Source organism: Pteropus alecto, unplaced genomic scaffold (assembly GCF_000325575.1).
Source record: "Pteropus alecto unplaced genomic scaffold, ASM32557v1 scaffold1039, whole genome shotgun sequence".
Taxonomy (NCBI): Eukaryota; Metazoa; Chordata; class Mammalia; order Chiroptera; family Pteropodidae; genus Pteropus; species Pteropus alecto.
Window position 1 is genome coordinate 66,394 of NW_006442145.1, and position 21,276 is coordinate 87,669.

General features: G+C 31.9%; 1 protein-coding gene across 1 annotated transcript in view; it reads left to right on the forward strand.

The window, feature by feature from the left end:
- The first annotated feature begins 1,091 nt into the window (after positions 1-1,091).
- Positions 1,092-21,276, forward strand: part of LOC112470117 (putative olfactory receptor 10D4) — a 161,345-nt gene continuing 141,160 nt past the window's right edge. Inside the window, exons 1-2 of the mRNA XM_025039108.1 lie at positions 1,092-1,142; positions 1,901-1,983. Of these exons, the coding sequence (XP_024894876.1) occupies positions 1,092-1,142; positions 1,901-1,983 (134 nt within the window). The remainder of the gene's footprint in view (positions 1,143-1,900; positions 1,984-21,276) is intronic.

Genomic DNA, 21,276 nt, shown 5'->3' on the forward strand with positions numbered 1-21,276 from the left:
TCACCTTGTGAGTTATATAGATCTAATCACTATGATGTATAACTGAATCTAATATATTATTATAGGCTAACTATAATTGAAAAAAAAAACCCATCGAATTGTACAATGTAAATACAAGCAATTAATTGTCTATTACATTTCCATAAAGCTGGGGTTGGGGGGAGTTCAGGGTTTATAGCCAATATCAACATTCATCTTAGGCATGCTCAAAAATACCTCTTCCTTTCAAGTAAGAGCTGTTCAGTAGGATTTGGGGGTCTCATAAGTAAGGAGATAGTAGTTCACCACTAGGGTTCAGAATGGTTGAGTTCTGAGAAGATTTTCATTGTGAACTTTACAGCTAGCTGGCCCCTGAGTTATGAAAAATTGTACTTTATTAGTGATTTTACTAGTAAACTCTTAGGCCTCCCTCATCCCCACCCAGGAGAGTTATACCGATGCAAGATGGGTGGATCTCCCCAAGTAGGTACTCAAGTCTTACATCAAGAAAGGGAGGGTCCTTGACTCCATGCAGGAAAGAATTCAAGCATATACCAGAGCTAGAGACAAAAGCAAAGTTTATTAAAGAGAACGAATGACGCTCCATAGACAGAGTGTGGTCTCCTCTCAGAGACGGAAAATGAGAGAATCCCCGAGTGTTTTAGGAATTCAGTTTATATGTGTTTTCCTTTCAAGGTATGGGTATACGGTGTTAAAGGCATATTAGTAACATCAACCTTTGTTCTGTAGGCTCCCTGTGGTCTTGCCATAGAGAGAGAATGTTTGGTTTTATATTGTGCAGGGTACAGCTTAAAGACTTTATTTTCCTGTTTTCCTTTCATAGACATATAGTATTAATGGTGTGGGTAAACAGTTGTTAGTAATCTCTGCAGGAATCTTTCTTTGTTCTGTAGGTTCCTCAAGGTCTGGTCGAAGGGCTGCTCAGCACTTTGTGGGCTCTGAATACGACCTGGTTTACTATTTAGCCAATTAGTGCAGTCCCCATGCCTCTTCCCTCTATCAGTATGAGTAATTCTGCATCTTGCAGTGCTGTCTACTGCTAGAGACATTTTTATTAGTAGAATGATGATATATGCCTTACACCCAACCCCATGTCCATCGCCATTCCAACTGGAAATAAGAAGCCATTGTCAGCACCCCAGGTATCATTTTCTTCTTTTTTGAAGATGCTGTGGGGGATGCCTATAGGCCTTAGAGTGTAAGAAAACTGGGGAAATTAAAAGAGTAATTAGAATCTTTATGAATTATTTTTCTTCTGTTTAACTATTAGCGAATGGCTCTTGGCTGATAGAAATCTTCATCATACAGGGGCTTTGGTTTCACGCCAAATTCAGGTGGTGGTTTCTCAACCAAGGAAGGAACACTTTTTGTGATAGAAATTCTGGGACCAACTTGCAGGACAAAGTTTCTTTACAGCGATGAAATCAGAAATGAGAGCTATGATTCAGTCTCTGTTCCTCTTCGTCTCCCTCATGCAGATCTGGTTTTGTTTGAAAAGAGAATGAAGATCCATTTTAATATAATTCTTATTTTCTATTTCCACAGAAATCTCTAAGGTAAAATGGTCACAAGAAATCATTTCATAGCAGCTATGTTTGTCTTAGTGAGTTTAACACAGCAGCCAGAGCTCCAGCTGCCTCTCTCACTTCTCTTCCTGGGAATCTATATGGTGACAGTAATGGATAACTAGGGCTTGATCCTCCTGATTGCAGTCAGCCCTCTGCTGCACACCCTCATGAACTGTGTCCTCAGCAGCTTTTCCTTCATCAGTCTCTGCTACTCCTCTGTAATTGCCCCCCAAATCCTGGTGATTTTCATAGGGAAGAAGAATGTGGTTCTTTATATTAAATGTATGGCACAATTTATTATTTTTTTCTTCATAGTCTTTGTAGTGGTTTAGTGTTACCTCCTGACTACAATGGCATACAATCACTACACTGCCATCCGCATCCCGCTGCTATATAATGTGATCATGTCCTCTCAGTCTGCTCAGTGCTCATGCTAGTTGCCTTTATCTTGGGCTTTCTTTCTGCCTTGTCCATACAAGTGCTGTGATGAAACTGTCCTGCAAATCCCGCATCATCAGCCATTACTTCTGTGATGTCATTTCCCTCCTCAATCTCTCCTGTTCCAATACTCACCTCAATGAACTTCTGCTTTTTTTTTTTTTATTAGTTTCAAGTATACAGTACATTGTGGTTAAAATTTTATATAGTTTATAAAATGATCCTACTAATTGCTTTTTCTCTTCTCTGGCTTTCTACCTAGCCATTACATTAATGCTAACTGCATTCCCTATGCGGTGCTTCCCATTCCCATGACCATCTATCACCCCTTTCTCCCAGCCCCTTCACATCCCTACCCAGCTTTGGATTTTTATCATTGTGGGATTTAACACCTTGATGCCCACTCTTGCTGTCTTCGTTTTTTATGACTTCATCCTCTACAGCATTCTTCACATCCAATTCTCAGAAGGCTGGTCCAAAGCTTTTGAAACTGGCAACTTTCATCTCATGGCTGTGTGGATCTTATTTGGATCTATCACATTCATGTATTTCAAGCCCCCTTCTGTAACTCCCTGGAACAAGAGAAGGTGTCCTCAGGGTTTGACGCTACAGCGATTCCCATGCTGAATCCTTTAATATATAGTCTGAAAAACAAGGTTTTAAAGAAAGCATTGAGGAAGGTTTCAGTGAAGAAATGACTGTTACTTTTGGAAATTTGTGGACTAGAGAAATGAATGGTTTCAATGAAAATATGTTCTTCATTTTTCTTTGTTATTCTGTTATAATATATATAATCTGGATTTAAAGACTACATCCTCATTTATAATTGATTAATTGTTTCAATTTTCTGAATGAAATGAAAAGGCTTTTAGTAAAGCAAGTATTAGTGTTCTTATTTAAAAAAAAAAAACTGAGGTTTAGGTATTTCTATTTTTTCTAACTTACTGTGATAGAAGTGAAATGAAAATATATATTTCCTCCAACATTAGTCTTCTCTTCTTATTATCCGTGTTTGTTTATCAGATACCTGCTTTGTAGAAAGCACCGAGTTGCCCATTGATAGGAATGTTAAGAGATATGTGACTCCATCCCAGATCTCCATTAATCCTTGAGAGAAATGACACATATATACAAGGTGGGGGTGGGAGGGGGAGAAGAAATAATAATAATAATAAAAAGTTGTAGAACAAGAATAGCAATTCTAGTCAGTAGGTCTTTCTTACCCAAAAAAGTAAGTCTTACCTTTTTTTCTATTCAGCGTATTCAAAATCTCCTCATTTCTATTCTCTTTGTTGACTTCTTATTTTAATATCATGGTTCTGCATTAAGGGAATCTCTGAACAGGCATTTTCAGGGCTGTGTCACAGTTGAGATTTCTACTGCCTGTTGTAATGAAGTTTATGAAATTTGCAATTAGGAAAGGTATAGCCTCCACATTTGTTTCAGCTGGAGATTACTGTCATCAAATTCCTGAATTGAGGCTGTAGTTGATGTTTCTAAGCATGTGATCTTATGGTATAAGTACCATGTACTCTGTAGACATCCCAAATCTCCTGTAACATTTCTTCTGCTTTTGTTTGTTTGTTTGGGGGATGTAATGAAATATACCTTTACTGTTTTGCATCCTTTCTCTTCCTCCAAGAAATCTTCTCTTAAATTTCTAGAATTTTAACTTCCATCTCAAGTTGCTTCTCTTCATTCAATGTTATACGTTAAATTAGCAGTGTTTGTTGAAATTAGTTGTTTTTCTCCCTTTACTTATTTTTTGTCTGTTTGTTTGTTTTGTAAAAATATTCTTTATATTTTATATTGGGAAATTATTTTAATTGAGAAATATGAAATCAGTAGGTCCAGGTCTGCCAAAATCCCACTGTTCTAACAAAGCTTATCTATCTTTAGCCCCCTCCTTCTGATAATCCCACCAACAATACATCTTCCCACCAGTTTGTTTAACCAAGTTCTGGACTTTTATCATGACCTGGCCCGTCAGTCCTTTAATATATCTTTTCTTCTCCATGCCTTGCTATATATATTTCTTTAATGATTTTTCAGGGTCAACATAATGTTTCTATCTTCTCAAGCTTTCCCATTCCTTAAGTTTTTTTCAGTCTTTATACATAAATAGCATGTGCTATTTATTTACTCTTTGTCAGTGGCTTTAATATTGAAATAAATAGTTTCCTGGATCTAGGATCCTGGCCTTCAAATTATCATTTGTTATCACATAGATTTGTAATCCGTCTTCTCCCTCTCTCTCTTTTATTACAGTTTAATTAACTTGTTTTACTTTATTTTTTTCTGCCACTCCTATTAAAATTATAAAACTGAAACAATCCTTCTAAATCACTTGATTCCCAAAGCAAACTAAATTTCTATAAACAGAAGATTTCAAGTTCAGATAGTTAAGCTACTTTCTACAGGTTTGCAATAATTTAATTAAGTTGTTTCCTTTCTCAATAAAATTAGATACAATATTTTTATGGTAACTCCCCCCAACTCAATCTTATTGGTTCATTAGTGAACTCTACCTATTTAAAGAGAAGCTCCAGATTAAAAAATGGAACTCTGAAGCCAGATCCAGAGACAAGTTGAGCTCACTTTGTGCATGCTAACTCTTGAACCTGTGCACAAATCACAAGAATTCAAAGTTAGACTTTCCACAGTTCTATGTCTAGATCAGAAAGGCAGATTAAAGCAACATAAAAAGTGACAATTTAGAGCAGCCTAACCATCCTGACATACTAATCTTGAAACTATTTCTTGAAGACATGGCTGAAAAATAGAGTGAAAACAACAAATGATTGTTCTACCTCTTATTGTCTAAAACACCTTTATATGAAAAGGTTCTCTATTCCCTATAATCAAATCATTGCCTACTTGAGAAAGCTTTCTCTATATGTCCAAATTTAAGCTGCAGGAATATTTGCTCATGCAGTTTCCAAAGATGGCTCAATTTACCCAAACTACATTTGCTGAGGGCCATAGGATGCATTGCTTTGTGGAAGTTCACTTAGCTCAAATTTTTCAAGGAACTTAGCCTCTACTGAATTATTCACCTTTGCTTAAGGCCCAGAAAAAGCAGTATGGCTTCTGGAGAAATAAATGTCCACCCAACTAAAATTATTCATTCATCTGTGTATTGCACCTGTGGAAGTTAAAATTCCACATTCTCAGAGGTTTAAATTCATAGCTGCCTTGGAATTTCATTAGTTAAAAGTACACATAAATTAAAACTATAAAAATGTTGCAAAATAAATGTCACTTCATGCCACTGAGGTCGAAATCTTTTTTTCTCATTTAAAGCCCAGATTTCTTAGGTGCATTTTTGCTCCTAAATCTACTGCTGGTAACTTCTTCATAACCTTGGTCCAATGCACAAGGTGTTAGTTGGGTGAAGAAGTGTTTATAAAGATATATTTTGGGACAAGTGAACTTCTTAATATCAAGCTCTAGAATTGAGCAAAATTGCCACTCTAATTACATGAAATGCTGGATTCCTGCAGGTATCTACCAGTAGAAGCAAGACTACATGGAAAGGAACAACTGAGAATATATTCTTTATGAAAATATTCTAACTCCCAAAAACTAAATAAAAAAGAAGGTGAGAGTCTCTCCTTTGAAACTCATCAATAAGAGACATCATTCCACCTTCCCAAGAAAACTGACAGGGTATAGAGCAGGGCTAGAGTGTTAGAATAATAAATGTTCCTCCACATGAAAGGAAAAATCAAGAATGAGGGAAAGATGTTTCATTCCCCTTCATGTACTCATAAAATTTAGAAAAAAAGAGAGTCTTATCAATTCAGAAAAAAATAATTGCAAGGCTATGCTATATAAAAGTAGACTCAAGAAGTATAGAAGTTTCAAAATTAAAATTATAATTGAGAAATTCTAAGTAAGTCTTATAAAAAGTGGCACAAGACCTTCCTTATGCTTAAAAGCATTCATTAGTAAATTTATTAGGATGATTCTGCTTTCTCCAGAGGAGAATGTCAGAATCAATGAAGAAAAGCAAAAATATTTTAGCTCGCTAAAATAAAAATATGTAAAATTCCTCATAAGTTAGTACAAAGAGATTAATACCCCATAGAAAGTAGCCAAAAATCATTTATTGAACAAATATAAAAATAATATATATATGCAAATTAAACTTGTTCAATTTTATTAGAAAATAATAATAGAGTGAAAATTCAAATAAAACAATAGTGATATGCTTATTTACACATCTGTGTTTATTTTTGTAAAACAGTTTGATAATATATATTAAATGTATTGTGTTGTGAATTCTATATTAACTTTTACAAAGTTATTTAATTTTATGCATGTATACTTAAGTAAAAAAATGATGTTGGAGAGCTACAGTAATATTTATTGTAGTACTATTGACAACTGCAAAAACAAATTGAATTATATGTTCCTCAAAGATATAAGTTTAAATAAAATGTGATACCAATATACAATAGAATAAAGAACAGTCATTAAAATAATTTTGTAAAATAATATTTAGTGATGGGGACTATATTCAAGGTATAAAGAATTTAAAAGGTATGCATAGCAAATCACACAACACACAACTCACTAAGATAAAAAAGATCCCTAGTGCATTAAGTGATATTCTTGTTTTTCATTTACCAGGTGTAATAATCATATAGTATAGAAATGAATGAAAATAATATTATGGTGATGATTTAAAAATTATTTTTATGTGTGTCTTTATTGAGTGCAGGGAGATTAAAGGAGTCTAATCTTCTGCTCCAAGCATTTTTCAAGACATTCCTTCATTGCATCTCAATGAATTTTTACATATCTGTAAAACATACTAAGAATATAGCTCTTTAATTTTTAATTATGTTTATACTTGTAAGTGAGTATCCAGATAAGGATATATATAGAGAACGTTAGCATCTTCCCAGAAGGCTTTCTCATGCTCCTTCCTGGTCAATATCCACCTCACAGAGGTAGCACTGGTACAATTGCATAGTTTGTTTTTATTTTGAACTTCATATAAATGGAATATTGTGGTATATACACTTCTATGTCTAGCTTATATTATTCAAAAGTATATCTATAAGACTTATACATGTTGTGACATGTTTATATGAATATAATACATTTTATTTTTCCATTCTCCTATTTGATGGACATTTGGGAATGTATTCAATGTGGAACTATTATGATTAAAGCTTCTATGAATATGATTTTACCTGTTTTTTGGTTAATATAGATTCTCATTTCTTTGGGATATATCTTCACTCCTGAGTATATGCCTACTAAGTTGTAAATTAGGTTAATATTCAGCTTAAAAAAATGGTGTCAAACTGTCTTCTGAGGTAGTTGGCTGTGTTATACTCCCATTAGTATGAGAGTTCTAGCTACTGCAGATTCTTGGTATGTGAGTCTTTTTAACTTTAGTCTTTTTAGTGAACTTGTCATAGTATCTCATTTATGTAATCCGCTGATGTCTAATCATGTTGAAATTTTCACTATACATTATTTGGCTATTTGATACACTTTTTATTATAAAGTATTTTATCCAAAACTTTTGGGTACATGAGGTAATGGCAACTGCTTAAATGAAAATCTCTCCTAAAAGCTTTATCAATCTACTGGAAGAAGTAAAACCATATAATACCTGCACCTTTAGGACAGCTAGATAATAGGAAGCACTACTAATTTTAAATTATCTATAAGTAGAAAAATAACACTAGATAACAACAAAGGGATTGAACCCCCAGAATCAAAAAATCTATCTTAAATGCAAAAATATTGAGTATACACCGTCTTAATATGCCAGAACATTGATTATAGGAAAGAAATCTAAAAAGTGCACACAAGACTCAAGGATATAATCTTAGAAAGGCAATGCTTTTGGGGGAGAAGAGGATTGAATGAAGGGAGAAAAAGCTTTTAGAGTCTGGATGGAAAAGGCAAAATAAATGCAAGAAGGGAAAAGAAAATTCTGAAATATGAAAGAAAGCAACAACAACAACAAAAATGTACACATAATCTCTTCCTCTTTGGCTCTCCTACAAAAAATAGATATTTGTTAAAGAAACTTCACTCAGCTGTACTAACAGAAGAGGACATAGGTAAACTAATACTTCTGTCACCATACAAAGTTATTGCAATATTATCGACTATATTCCCTGCGCTGTATATTACATCCCTGTGACTTATTTATTTTACAAATAGAAGTTTGTACCTCTTATTCCCCCTAACCATTGCACCCTTCCCTCACTACCCTCTCCTCAGACAACCATCACTTTATTCTCTGTATCTTTGTCTGTTTCTGTTTTTTTTTAATTTAATTTGTTCATTTTTTTTAAGATTACATGTATAAGTGAAATCATATGGTAATGTGATTTTAAATTTAAAATTTTTAACAGCTATAATGAGAGTTCTAGTTGGTCTACATTCTAGCCAACACTTGGTTTCATACATTTTTGTTTAGTTTAGTTTTAACTTTAGTCATTTTACTGCGTTTGTATTAGTATTTAATGGTTTTTATTTGTTTTTCTTGGTGACAAATAATGATGCTAAACACTTTTCCATGTTCATTGGTCATTCATTTATCTTATTTATGAAGTGCTCTGTTAAATCTTTTGCCCATTTTTTTATTGTTTTATTTATTTATTTTTTTTAGTTCTTATTGAACTCTGTGTACATATTTATTCTGGACATATTCTCGATCCAAGTCTTTTATCAGATACGTTTTGCAAATATTTTATTTCAGTCTGTGACTTACTTTTCGTATTCTCTACATTGTCTTTGAAAAAAAAACGTATTTTATTTTAATAAAATTCAATTTATCATTGTTTTCTTTTATAGTATGTGTATGCACGTGTGTGTGTGTGTGTGTGTGTGTGTGTGTGTCTGTGGGTTCCAACTAAGAAACTTTTGCCTACCTTAGCATTGAAAAGAATTCTTCTGGGTTTTCCTCTGAAATGTTTATAGTCTTAAGTTATATAAAGACAAGGAACACAAAATAGAACATCTAGAAAATACAACTGAGCAGCATCTAAGGTAACTGAAGAGAGGTAGACATTATTATTAATAAATAATGTTAGAAACCTAAAAGACCCATTTGGGAAAAAAATAAATAAATGAAATCTATACCCACGCTCTATGCAAAAATAAACTTTAACACTAAATCTAAAAAAGTAAATTTCTTAAGACTTGAATATGGAGTAAGATTTTCAGTATTCCTCAAAATCATGCAGTAAAGAAAATTTTATAAATTTTACTACATAATTTTTAATACGTACCAAAAAATACTATAAATGATTCTGCCTCTTCAGTGATACTTTGAATTTTTCTCTACCTGCCTGCTAATATTACCTTTCAAGACTCCTTAAATGCTGTGCTACATATTCTGTACAGATTTTATAGTTATATTCAATAGGAAATAAAGATGACATGTTTCATCCATCTTACCTGGAACTAAAACTATATGTTTGATTTATATAGAGTTTTAGAAAGTGGAAACTAACATATATTGACAAAAAGGAGTTCATTACTTTCTTAGGGTGAGGAGAGGATATGGAAATGGACTGCAAATAGGCATGAGGGGATTTTGGTATGACAAAATGTTTTGTATATTGATTGTTATACTCACATAGGTTTATGTATTTATCAAAACTGAGTAAATCATTCATTTAAAATTGAATATAGTTGACTGTATGTAAATTATACTACAATAAGTTTGATTTAAAAGTTGAAGGAAAAATACAAAACATAATAAAATCAGAAAAGACATAAACATATAATTCATAAAAAAAGGATTTAAAAATAGACTATGAGCATATGAAAAGATGTTAACTGCAGTCATAATAAGAGAAATACAATTAAAATTATATTAAGGTATCATTGGATTGATAAAAAAATAAAATTGACAAGACTCTGGGTGAAAAGGCAGTTGTATACATAATGGTAAGAATGCAAATTGTTAGAACTCACATAAGGAGAGATTTGGCAGGATCTAACGAAATCATAAAATTTTAATGTTGATTTGGCAGCCGTATTTATAGAATAACCTAGAAGATGTTTGCCCAGCAATATGAAAATATATAAGCAAGAGTTTTAATGTCAATATTATTTGTAATAGTAAAACATTAGAAACAGTAATAAATGCTCACATAAGGGATTAATTAAATAAACTAATGTATGTACACACAAAGGAATTTTGATTTTTGTAATCATTTAAATTACTTAGACACTCAATAAAATAAAATAAAATTCACAGAGATGGGAAAAAATAATCTCTAAAAATAAATGTAAGATAAACATATTAACCTACATGTAGTTTAAATTAATAATGTAATCACAACAAGGGAAATAGCTTTGGAAGGTAACATTAAAAGCATTATTTTGAATTTAAACCCTCAGATCAAAAAAAAAAAAATTACCAACAAATATCAAATTTTATTTTATTTTTTATTTTCATGTTATAGGTTAAAAAAGATCTTAAATTAAGCTTTAAAAACTAGAAAAATAAAAGCAGATAAGGCCAGAAAAGCAGAAACAATAATATAATAAATAACAGAGCAGAAATAAATAAAACATATATTCATAAATCAAGAGAAAGATCAATAGAACTAAAAGCTTTTCCTCTGAGAATAATAAAATACATAAGCCTCCAATCAGACCAATCAGGAGAAAAGAAAAGACACAAAATATCAATATCAGCAAGGAGTGAAGTGACATTAATAAATTCTAAACATATTTAAATAACTAAATAATATAAATATTATAAGTAATTATAAAATATGAATAAATATAAATGACAAAAATCCACAATTTAGACAATATTGCTTAATACCTTGAAAGATACAAGCTACTGAAGTTCAGTCAAGAGAAAAATAGATAAAGAAATTTAAATAGAGAATGTTCACATGAAGAAAACCCCAAACCCCGATTGCTTTATAGTAAATTCTATCAATCATTTAAGGAAGAAAAAATGCCAACTTTATACAAACATTTCTGTAAACTTGAAGAACAGGAAATACTTCCTAACTTATTCTATGAGGCCCAAAATACCCTGATACGAAAACCTGACAAAGATATTACATGCTAAGAAAGCTACAAACTAATATCCCTTCGAATAGATGTAAAATTCTAAACCAAAAAAAAAAAGCAATATGTAAAAAAGATAGTATATTATGTAAAAGTATAATTTAGTCCAGGAATTCAAGATTGACTTACACTTGATAATTAATCAATATAATTAACTATATGTTTAAAAAATATATATTATTTCAATAGTTTTAGAAAAAGTGTTGACAAAAATTGAACACTATTTTCTGATTAAAAAAAAGAAAAGCTCTCAGCAAATCAGGAATAAAGAGAAGTTTTTCAATGTGATAAAGGATACTTATGAAAAACTTACAGCTAAACAGCATACTTAATTGAGAAAGACTAAATAATTTTTCCCTAAGATCAGTAACAAGACAATGATGTCTATTCTCACCACTTCTATTCAACATTTTACTGGTGACCCCAGGCATTGTGGTAAGTCAAGAAAAATAAATCGAAGGCATCAGATTGGAAAGAAAGAAATAAAACTATCCATAGAAAAATCTAATGAAATTCTCAAAACAGTTACTATAACTAATATGTATAATTAGCAAAGTTGCAGAGTAAAATATTAATATACAAATCCGTTGTATTTCTATAGTACTAATAAAAAACAGAACTTTAAGTGAAAAATAATACTATTTAATATAGCATCATGCAAGTAGAAAATACATAGAGATAAATCTGACAAAATATGTTCAAAACCTCTCTACAAAACACTACAAAGGATTGCTGAGAGAAGAACTAAATGCATGATATGGTATATCATGTCACTGGATGAGAAATCTCAGTATTGTTAGGATGACGATACTTCCCAAATTAAGCTTTATATTCAATATGATCACAAAAAAAGTATTAGCAGACTGTTTGTGTATATGTAAAAGTTGACATACTAATTCTAAAATTTGTATGGAAATACAAAAGACCTAGAAAAACCATAGAAACATTGAAAAAAAAAACAAATTTAGAGGACTAACATTACTTAATATCAAGATTTATAAAGTTATTATAACAAAGGCAGTGTGGTATTGGCATCAAGATTAACAAGTAGACTAAAGGAAAAGAATGGAGAGTTCAGAAATAGACCAACATTTATATGGACAATTGATTTTTTAGAACAGTACAAAGGCAATGTACTGATAAAAAAAAAATCTTTTCCACAAAGAGTGTTGAAACAATTGGGTATAATTGCACAAGAAAACAATAAACTTTGATACATACTTCATGCCATATACATAATGGGTCATAGACCTAAATGTAAGCCTTGACCTGTTCAACTTCTAGAATAAAACTTTATATATATACATCATGACATTGGTTTAAGTAAAGGAGTTTTACATATAACATTGAAGGAATGATCCATAAAAGAAAGGTGGTTGTCAGGTGCTGAAGGGTGGGGAATGGAGATGTTGGCTAAAGAGTACAAAATTTTAATTGTAAGATAAATTCCAAGGATCTAATGTACAGCATGGCGGCTATAGTTAATACTGTACTGTTTACTTGAAAGTTGCTATGAGGGCAGAGCTTTAATATTCTCACCATAGCAGCAACATTATGTTAAATATGTGAAGTAAAGTATGTGTTAACATCCTTATTATGGTAAATATTTTGCAATATATATGTGTGTATCAAATCATCACATTGCACACTCTAAACTATACAACATTATATGTCAATTACATCTCAATAAACCTGGAAAGAAAAGGAAATACATTGGATAAACTGGACTTTATTAAAGTAAACAAAAACTTGTTTCTAAAAAAAAAAAATGAAAGTGAACCACAATCTGAGAGAACATATTTGTAAATCAGTTCTGATGTGACATTTCCAGAATATATACTGTTCTTGTAAAACTCATTAGTAAGAAAAAACTAAAAGAAAAAAGAGCAAAATATTAAACAAATATTCATTGAAGAAGACATACAGATGGCAGTTACACACAAGAAAAGGTGCTCAACATAATTAACCATTAGGGAAATACAAGTTAAATCACAATAAAATATCATTACACACTTTTTTAAAGGGTTAAAATTTAAAAGAGTAAAGATGTCAAGTGCTAGTAAAGCAATGGAGGAATTGACTTTATCACAAACTGATGGGGAGAATGTAAAATGGTGTAGCCACTTTAGAGAACAGTTTTTTAGTTTCTAAAAATTAAATGTACACCTACATTATGATCCAGACATTTCACTCTCATGTATTTACCCAAGTGAAATTAAATAATTTGCTCACACAAAGCCTCACACACAAATGCTCATAGTATCTTTACTTTTGATAGTCCCAAACTGGGAACAGCCCAATTTTCATTATTAGTTAAATAGATAAACATATCATGATATAGTCATACAATGGAATACTACTTGAAAAATGAAAAGGAATGGTGTATTGATACACACAATAATATGGATGAAACTCAAAGTAATTACACACAAAAATAAGCCCATATAAAGGCACACTTACTATATTACTTACTTTGTATAAAATTCTTGAAAATGAAAGCTAATCTATAGTGACAGAAAACATGGCAATGTGGGAGGAAGGGGTTACCAAAGGGCATGGGGAAACATTTAAGAGTAATAGATGTAGTCATTATATTTATTGTGGTACTCCTGGTGATACTTGTAGGTATATGTCAACATTAATTAAATTGTGCACTTTAAATAAGTACATTTATTGTGTGATAATTATACCTCAATAAAACTGTTAAAAATAAGAGATAAAGAAATGGGAAGGAAAGCGCCGAGCTTGGTTGATTCCTTCTACAAAACTCAGTTTTTTAATACATAGTTGCTCATATTTTTATAGAAAGTATTGAGAGTTGGGTGGGATGAATAGACAGAGATGTTACTCTACAAGTCTCTCCACAAGAAGATATATGGCCTTGGAGGCTGGAAGAGGAATAGCTGGAAATGTACACCTTAAGTGGATGAGAATTTTCAATAGGAGCACTATTTGATTAATCATTCCTGGAAGAAATCATTCTTTAAACAGGAGGCTATTTCCTTGAGTTTCCTTTCTGGTGTTTGTAAGGGAAATCTGGGTTTCCAAAGTATGCAGGTTTTCCAAGGTTTGAATCTTTTTAATTTATTCTTCTTTACACAGGAAAATACTTTTTGTCATTTTAAAAAAAATAATCTAATTTCTTTAAGAATATAGAAACATATGAGTGTGTGTGTGTGTGTGTGTATGTGTGTGTGATATTTATGGTTATTTTTACATAGACCAATTAATACACAGAAATTTGTAGTCATTTGCCAATATAAATATTTTCTTATTAACATAAGCTTTAAAATATATTATAGGTTTTTTCTTTAATTCCAATTTTCATTCTATTTGTATTATGATGCTTTATCATGAGAGAAGGCAAGTGCCCTATAGTTATACAGTTAAATACTTTTTTTAATGTTACTTTTAAAATAGAGTTATAACTTTGAGTTGTTTAATTTAGTTGATGCCCCTCTTTTGTTTTTATCTACACATATTTCAGATATTAGCATAAATATGCCCCTTTTGTGCAGATTATTTGTCTAGGATAGCTAATATTGTCCTTAAATCTAATCTTAACATATCTGTTTGGTCTACAACAAAAAGCACTGATTTATCAGGTCCATAGGAACCTGGAATTCCTTAAGAGGAAACAAAAATGTATGGAACTGCAGATGATTCAACCTTGTTTGACCACTTCAATGCAAAAGGTGAATACAATGCACATCACAGGTATTTGTCACTTGACTTATACCTGATTTAGTTTTAGTTTTTCTTTTCTTTTCTTTTCTTTTCTTCATAATATAGACATGAGAAGTGATTCACAAAGGCAATCTGGCACTTTGTGATAGGCATTTATCTATGCATGCACTTGTCTGGAGAATAGAATGTTTTTTCCAGGTAAGTACAGTTAATGGTATCAGACATTCCTGAGCTGTATTAAAAAAGATTTAATAGAAAGAAAGAAATTTCAAATTTCAAATTGAAATTTATTTTACTCTTTAGGTAAGAAAAATGGTAACTTTGGAATAACAATAAAAGCCAGAGTAACTAAGAGCCACTTGTGGTAGAAACTGTCACTATCTTTTTTATTCATTGAGAAAGCAGGTATAGAGAATGTCAGATAATGAGTAGAAGATAACTGATGTCCGAGTCAGAGTTGGGGAAAAGGAACTCAGGGTCCATCATAGCTCTTGCTGGTGTGCTTAGGGGAAGAAAGAATTCCTTGAGAAATGCAGTCTGGAAATGGAACAGGAGGAAACAGAGTGTAGAAGAGAACAAGTTAGAACTGTCTCTTAGGAACATGTCCATGGCCTCGGTATTCTGAGTTTTCTAAGAGAAACTTATCATTTATAAAATTGAATTTCTGAAAAGGTGTAATTGTCAATTGTCTGTGAGTTCTACTAGGATGAATCTTCCTTCTAGAAGGCTTCACTGGCCTACCACGTACTAGACACTTTGCCATTAATCATGTAATTATTTTCATGAGGGTTCATTAACTTGGGAATTATACTTTTCAGGAGAAGGATATATGGCAGAACCAAAAAGTAGGAAGACTTATGAAGGAACCATGAAATGAGCCAAGTATAAATTTTTTAACTCACCTTTGATAAAGGATTAAGATTATTATTTGTTGTCACAGCTTAATTTGATACTATTTACCCTGAGTGTTAAATAGATTGTTCTGCGAGTCAGAAAGAGATGGATGCCAACGTAACCCACCTAAAAGAAAAAGAAATATTCTACCTCAATTTTACTTAACAGAGAAGAAAGAAGAAAAGTTACCTGAGAAGAATTAAGGACCCACTGAATTATAATATTATATGATAGTTTGCTCAAAAATATGTGTGTATGTTTGCACAAACTTTAGTAATATAAGGGTAACATAAGGCAACTATGGTGGAGGGAATGATAACAGGATGTTACTTTTAAGAAGCAGAAAGGGAAGTTAGTTTTAAGGAAAAGAAAGGAGAACACTATTACCATGGCCTTTAATAGTTTCAACTACTATGCTGGAGTGACCCATACCTCACCCCATAACTTTTCTCAGCACATTTTATACATCCTTATTTCTCAAGCTGTAGATCAAGAGATTCAGCATGGGGATCATCGTCATGTAGAATACAGAGGCCACCTTCTGCTGGTCCACTTCATTGCTACTGGATGTTGGCTTAAAAATGCATAAATGTGACAGATCCATAAAATACCTTGATAGCTGTAAAATGAGAACTAGGAACTAAAAACTTTGAACCTTCCATCGAATGAGAGCTTTTGAAGAATGTTAGTGAATATAAAGGCATAAGAGATGATGATGGTTGTAATAGTTGCCAACAGATTGAATCCACCTACAAGATGCTGGAGAAGGAGAGTTTTAGGAGAGGAAATATGTCACAGAAGTAATGGTCAATGATGTTGTCCCAACAGAAGAAAAGCCTGATCATGGAGATTGTGTAGACTACACCTTCAAATGTTGCCATGGTATAGATGCTAATAGCCAAACATATTGTACACCTTTTGAGACTTGATGACATTTTAGACCAGTGGACTACAGATAGCTACATATCTATCATATGCCATGCCAGGCAGCATAAAGCACTCAGCAATTTCAAACACACACACACACACACACACACACACACACACACACACACACACACAAGCTGTGCCATACACCAGAATAGGAGGTAATATTTTGTAACCTTAAAAAATTTCCCAGGAGTTTACGGGTAGTAACTGAGGAATAAAAGAAATTTAAAAATGACAAATTACCAAGAAAAAAGTACACAAGAAATAGGAGCTTGAGGTTGAAAGTGATTAGGAGGATCACACCCATATTTCCCACTGCAGTGACCCCACAGATCCCTAGAAATAGGAAAAAGAGGGACACCTTGAGTTCTGACTGGTTTGTTAATCCTTCAAAGACGAACTCAGTCATGGTGGAATAATTTCATCTGAGCTTTTCCTTCAAGAAACAGGGAATGTGAAACTAAAAGAAAGGAAAATCACAGGAGCTAAGAAAAGCTATGACTGGTAATTGTTTTATTACTGTTGTGACAGAAAAAAAGTCATTGAATTAAAACAAGTTGTTAATAATAAGCTAGTGAATTATAATTACATGATTCTATTATAATGTAATTATATTTAGAATTATGATTATGTTTTTGATATCAGGATTGTGTTATGTTTAGCCCAAGAGCATCATAAGATATGCAGAAACAAAACATCAATACAATATGATTTTATGAATTATTAGAAAAGCTCTCAATTTTTGTACCTTCAAAGATAACATAGTGTATGGAACAAACAGGCACTCAGAAATCATGGATTCAACTGGGACAATATCTTCCATTGCTGGAAACCTCAGTATTGGTGACATCAAGGTTTTGTTAAGTGGTAAGAAGGTAATTTCAATGTTAGTGTTGGGCCTTTTATGTGTACTGGGTTGATATTTACTATGCAACACAGAGTAATCTTCGAAAAGGAACTGTGAGGGAATACAATATTGGGGTGAGGATTCATAGCCACAGAGGGAAGGAAGCTCAGAGGCCTTAATGTTCCCAGTGAAGTTCTTCAGCTTAATTATGGAGTGCTGGTGATTCAAACAAGTGGGTATTCTGCTATATATTTTTCTTTCTAGGAAGAGCTTTAGGATATATTGTAGGTGTATCTTAGAAAGTCGATGAAATAAGGAAGAAAAGGAGGGACCTTTCCCAATCGTTCTGCATACACAAAAGCAACAGAAAGTTTTCTTCTCTTTCAACTTTAGTTGCATTGGGCTAAGTAATAGCCACATATATTTAGGCCAACTCTAGTTTTATTGGAAAATAAATTTGTAATTCCCCATAAGTAATTTTATTTCACAGCAAATGCTTTAGGAAAAGGATGTTTAGAATTCGTGTACTTGCTTGAAAGCTGAATAAATTTTATGTTTTCTCTCTTGTAATGTGAAATAAATTTACACAGTTAGAAAGCAGGCATTACCTGTCCAGTGCCTTGCTAATCTAGTTTAGAGTGTGATGTTACCAGGACTTAACATTAAAAAAATAATAATAATAAATAAATCAAATGTTAACTATTGGAAATGAAGAAATAAAGCCCTGTTTTTATCATCTCCAGGTTTCTCCTCCAACCGTGTCACTAATTCACTGTGCAACAATGAGAAAGACACTTATCTTTCTGCTTCTGCAAAAAGATTGAGTTAGACAGATAATCTCTAAGGCCTATAATAGCTCTAAGATTTAATGACACTGAGTGAGCAATAATAAGTTCTCTTCTCACCCTATATCCCGAGCTGCCCTTTCAAAACAAGGGACTATTTTGACTAGTTGTTTGCAGATTTTTGATCTCCAAGGAGATGGATAAGTACAGTATTCTCCTAGGGCCAAAAGAGGGAGATTCTCAGAGGTAAAATTCTCCTGAGAAAAAGGAAAACAATTAATAAGTTATCTTGCACCCGTAATAATGGCACGCACAAAGTATTGGCATTCCCAATGTACACAATTAGGTTTTTGATATTACTTCTTGGAAAGAAAACTTTTTGAAGAAAACAAGAATGACATCCATTTGAAATGATTGTAGGATTATCACAAACAGATAAGCAGCAGTTTAGTGGGTTGCTTCCCTCACTTCAATGAGCAGAGGTTGAAACCCTCATACTTGTGTTGCAAAAACATCTTAATGAACTCCTACTTTTAGATTTTTAACTCTTTGTGCTATAAGTAAGATCAATTAAGATCTATTCTCCTAACATAGAATAATAAACATCCTATTAGCAGCAATGATGATCCAGAGAAAAATCCTTCTTAAATATAGTAAAATTAGGTAAGATCCCTCCTAAATACATTCATTATTGATTTTGAGGCAGATATATAGGAAGGTTCTCACCACAGTTTATCAGAAGCCTCCTGTTGGCCACATCTTTTTTAGTGGTAAGAAACTAGGCACTTTTTTTTTTTTTTTTTTTTTTTAAGATTAAGGGCAAGGCAAGGATGTCTGCTCTCTGCACTCTAGGAAAACATTATATGGGAAATCCTAATCCAATATGATAAAAAAAAATAAAAATATATACAAAAAATAAGAAATAAGATTTTGTTCACAAATAATATGATCATCTATGTATAAGATTCCAAATGTCAATATAAAAATGCTCCTAGAACAAATAAGCAATTACAGCAAGATGACTATACAATGAGGATACAAGACTAATATATAAAAATCTATTTTTTCTTGTATTCCAGAAATGAACACTGGGAATTTGAAATTTAAAACACAACATCATTATATTAGCACCAACAAAAAAAAATACTTTAGTATAAATCTATTGAAATATGTACAAGTTCTATATGAAGAAAACTACACCACTCTGATGAGAGAAATCAAATTAAATAGAAAGATACTCCATGAAAGTGGATACAAAGAGTAAATATTGTTAATATATCAGTTTTTTCCAACTTGATCTATAGATCCAATTCAATCTCACTCAAAATCTAGCAAGTTATTTTGTGAATGTCTATAAACCAATTAGAAAGTTAACATAGAAAGACATAAAACCAGGATAACCAACTCAATATTGAATGAAAGAACTGGCACTACCCAACTTCAAGGTTGCTATAAAGCTATAGTAATCAAAACAGAGCAGTATTAGCAAAAGAATAAACAAATAGACCAATAAAACAGAATAGAAAGTCCAGAAATAAACCCACAAAAATATAGTCAACTAATCTTTGACAAAGGAACAAAGGTAATTTATTTGAGAAAGAATAGTCTTTTCACCAAATGGAGCTGGGACACGTGACATCCACATGCAAAATATATATATATAAACACACACACACACACACAGAAAATGAATCTAGACACAGACTTTATATCTTTCACAAAAATTAACTCAAAGTAGATTATAGATCTAAATGCAAAACACAAATTCATAAAACTCCTGGAAGATTATATAGGATGAAAATGAGGTAAATGTGAATTTGGCGATATTTTTTTTTAATTTAATTCTTTTTCTTTTCAATTACCATTGACATACAATATTATATTATTTTCAGGTATACAACATAGTGATTTATGAAGCAATCACTCCAATATGTCTAGTACCCATCTGACATCATATATAGTTATTATAATATTATTGACTATATTCCTTTTGCTATACTTTGCAACCCCATGACTGTTTTGTAACTGACAATTTGTACATATTAATACCTTTCTCTTTTTTACACTTCCTCCCAAACCCCATCCTATCTGGCAACTATTAATTTGTTCTCTGTATCTATGAATTTGCTTCTATTTTGTTATTTATTTATTTTGTTTTTTTAGATTTCATATGTAAGTGAAATCATATGGTATTTGTTTTTCTCTGTTTGACTTATTTTACTTAACATAATAATCTCTAGGTCCATCCATGTTGTTGCAAATGACAAGATTTCATTCTATTCTCACTTTAATGAGAGTTTCTATTATAAACAGATGCTGGATTTTGTCAAATGCTGTCTTCTGTATCTATTGATATAATCATATGATTTTTTATTTTTTTTATTTTGTTTATGTTGGTTATTACATTAATTGATTTGCAGATATTGAACCAGGCTTGCATCTTGAGAGATAAATCTCCCTTGATCATGATCTATGAACTTTTTAATGTATTGCTTAGTTTGTTAATATTTTGTTGAGAATTTTTCCATCTATGTTCATCAGGGAGATTTGCTTATAATTTTCTTTTTTGTAGTTTTTTTGTTTGTTTTGGTTTGGTTATCGGCATAATGCTGGCCTCTTAAATTAATTTTTGAGCCTTCCTTCCTCTTTAATTATTTTTATGGCTTAGGTGTTTTTTATTGTTTTTTTCTTTTCTTTTTAATTTTTTTGCAATAGTTTTGAGAAAGATAGTATTAATTTTCCTATGAATGTTTGGTAAAATCCACCTGTAAGGCCAGCTGGTACATGGTTTTTTGTTTGTTGGAGTTTTTTTATTACTAATTCAAATTTGTTAGCAGTTATTGAACTGTTCAGATTTTCTGTTTCTTCCTGATTCAGCCATGGAGGATTCTGTGCTCCTAGGAACTTATCTAATATTTATTCCAGGTTGTCCAATTTGTTGTTGTATAACTGTTTGTAGTATTTCCTTATAATTCTTTGTATTTATGTGGTGTTGATTCTCACTTCTCCTCTTTATTTCTGATTTTATTTATTTGACCCCCCCCCCCGCCCTCTT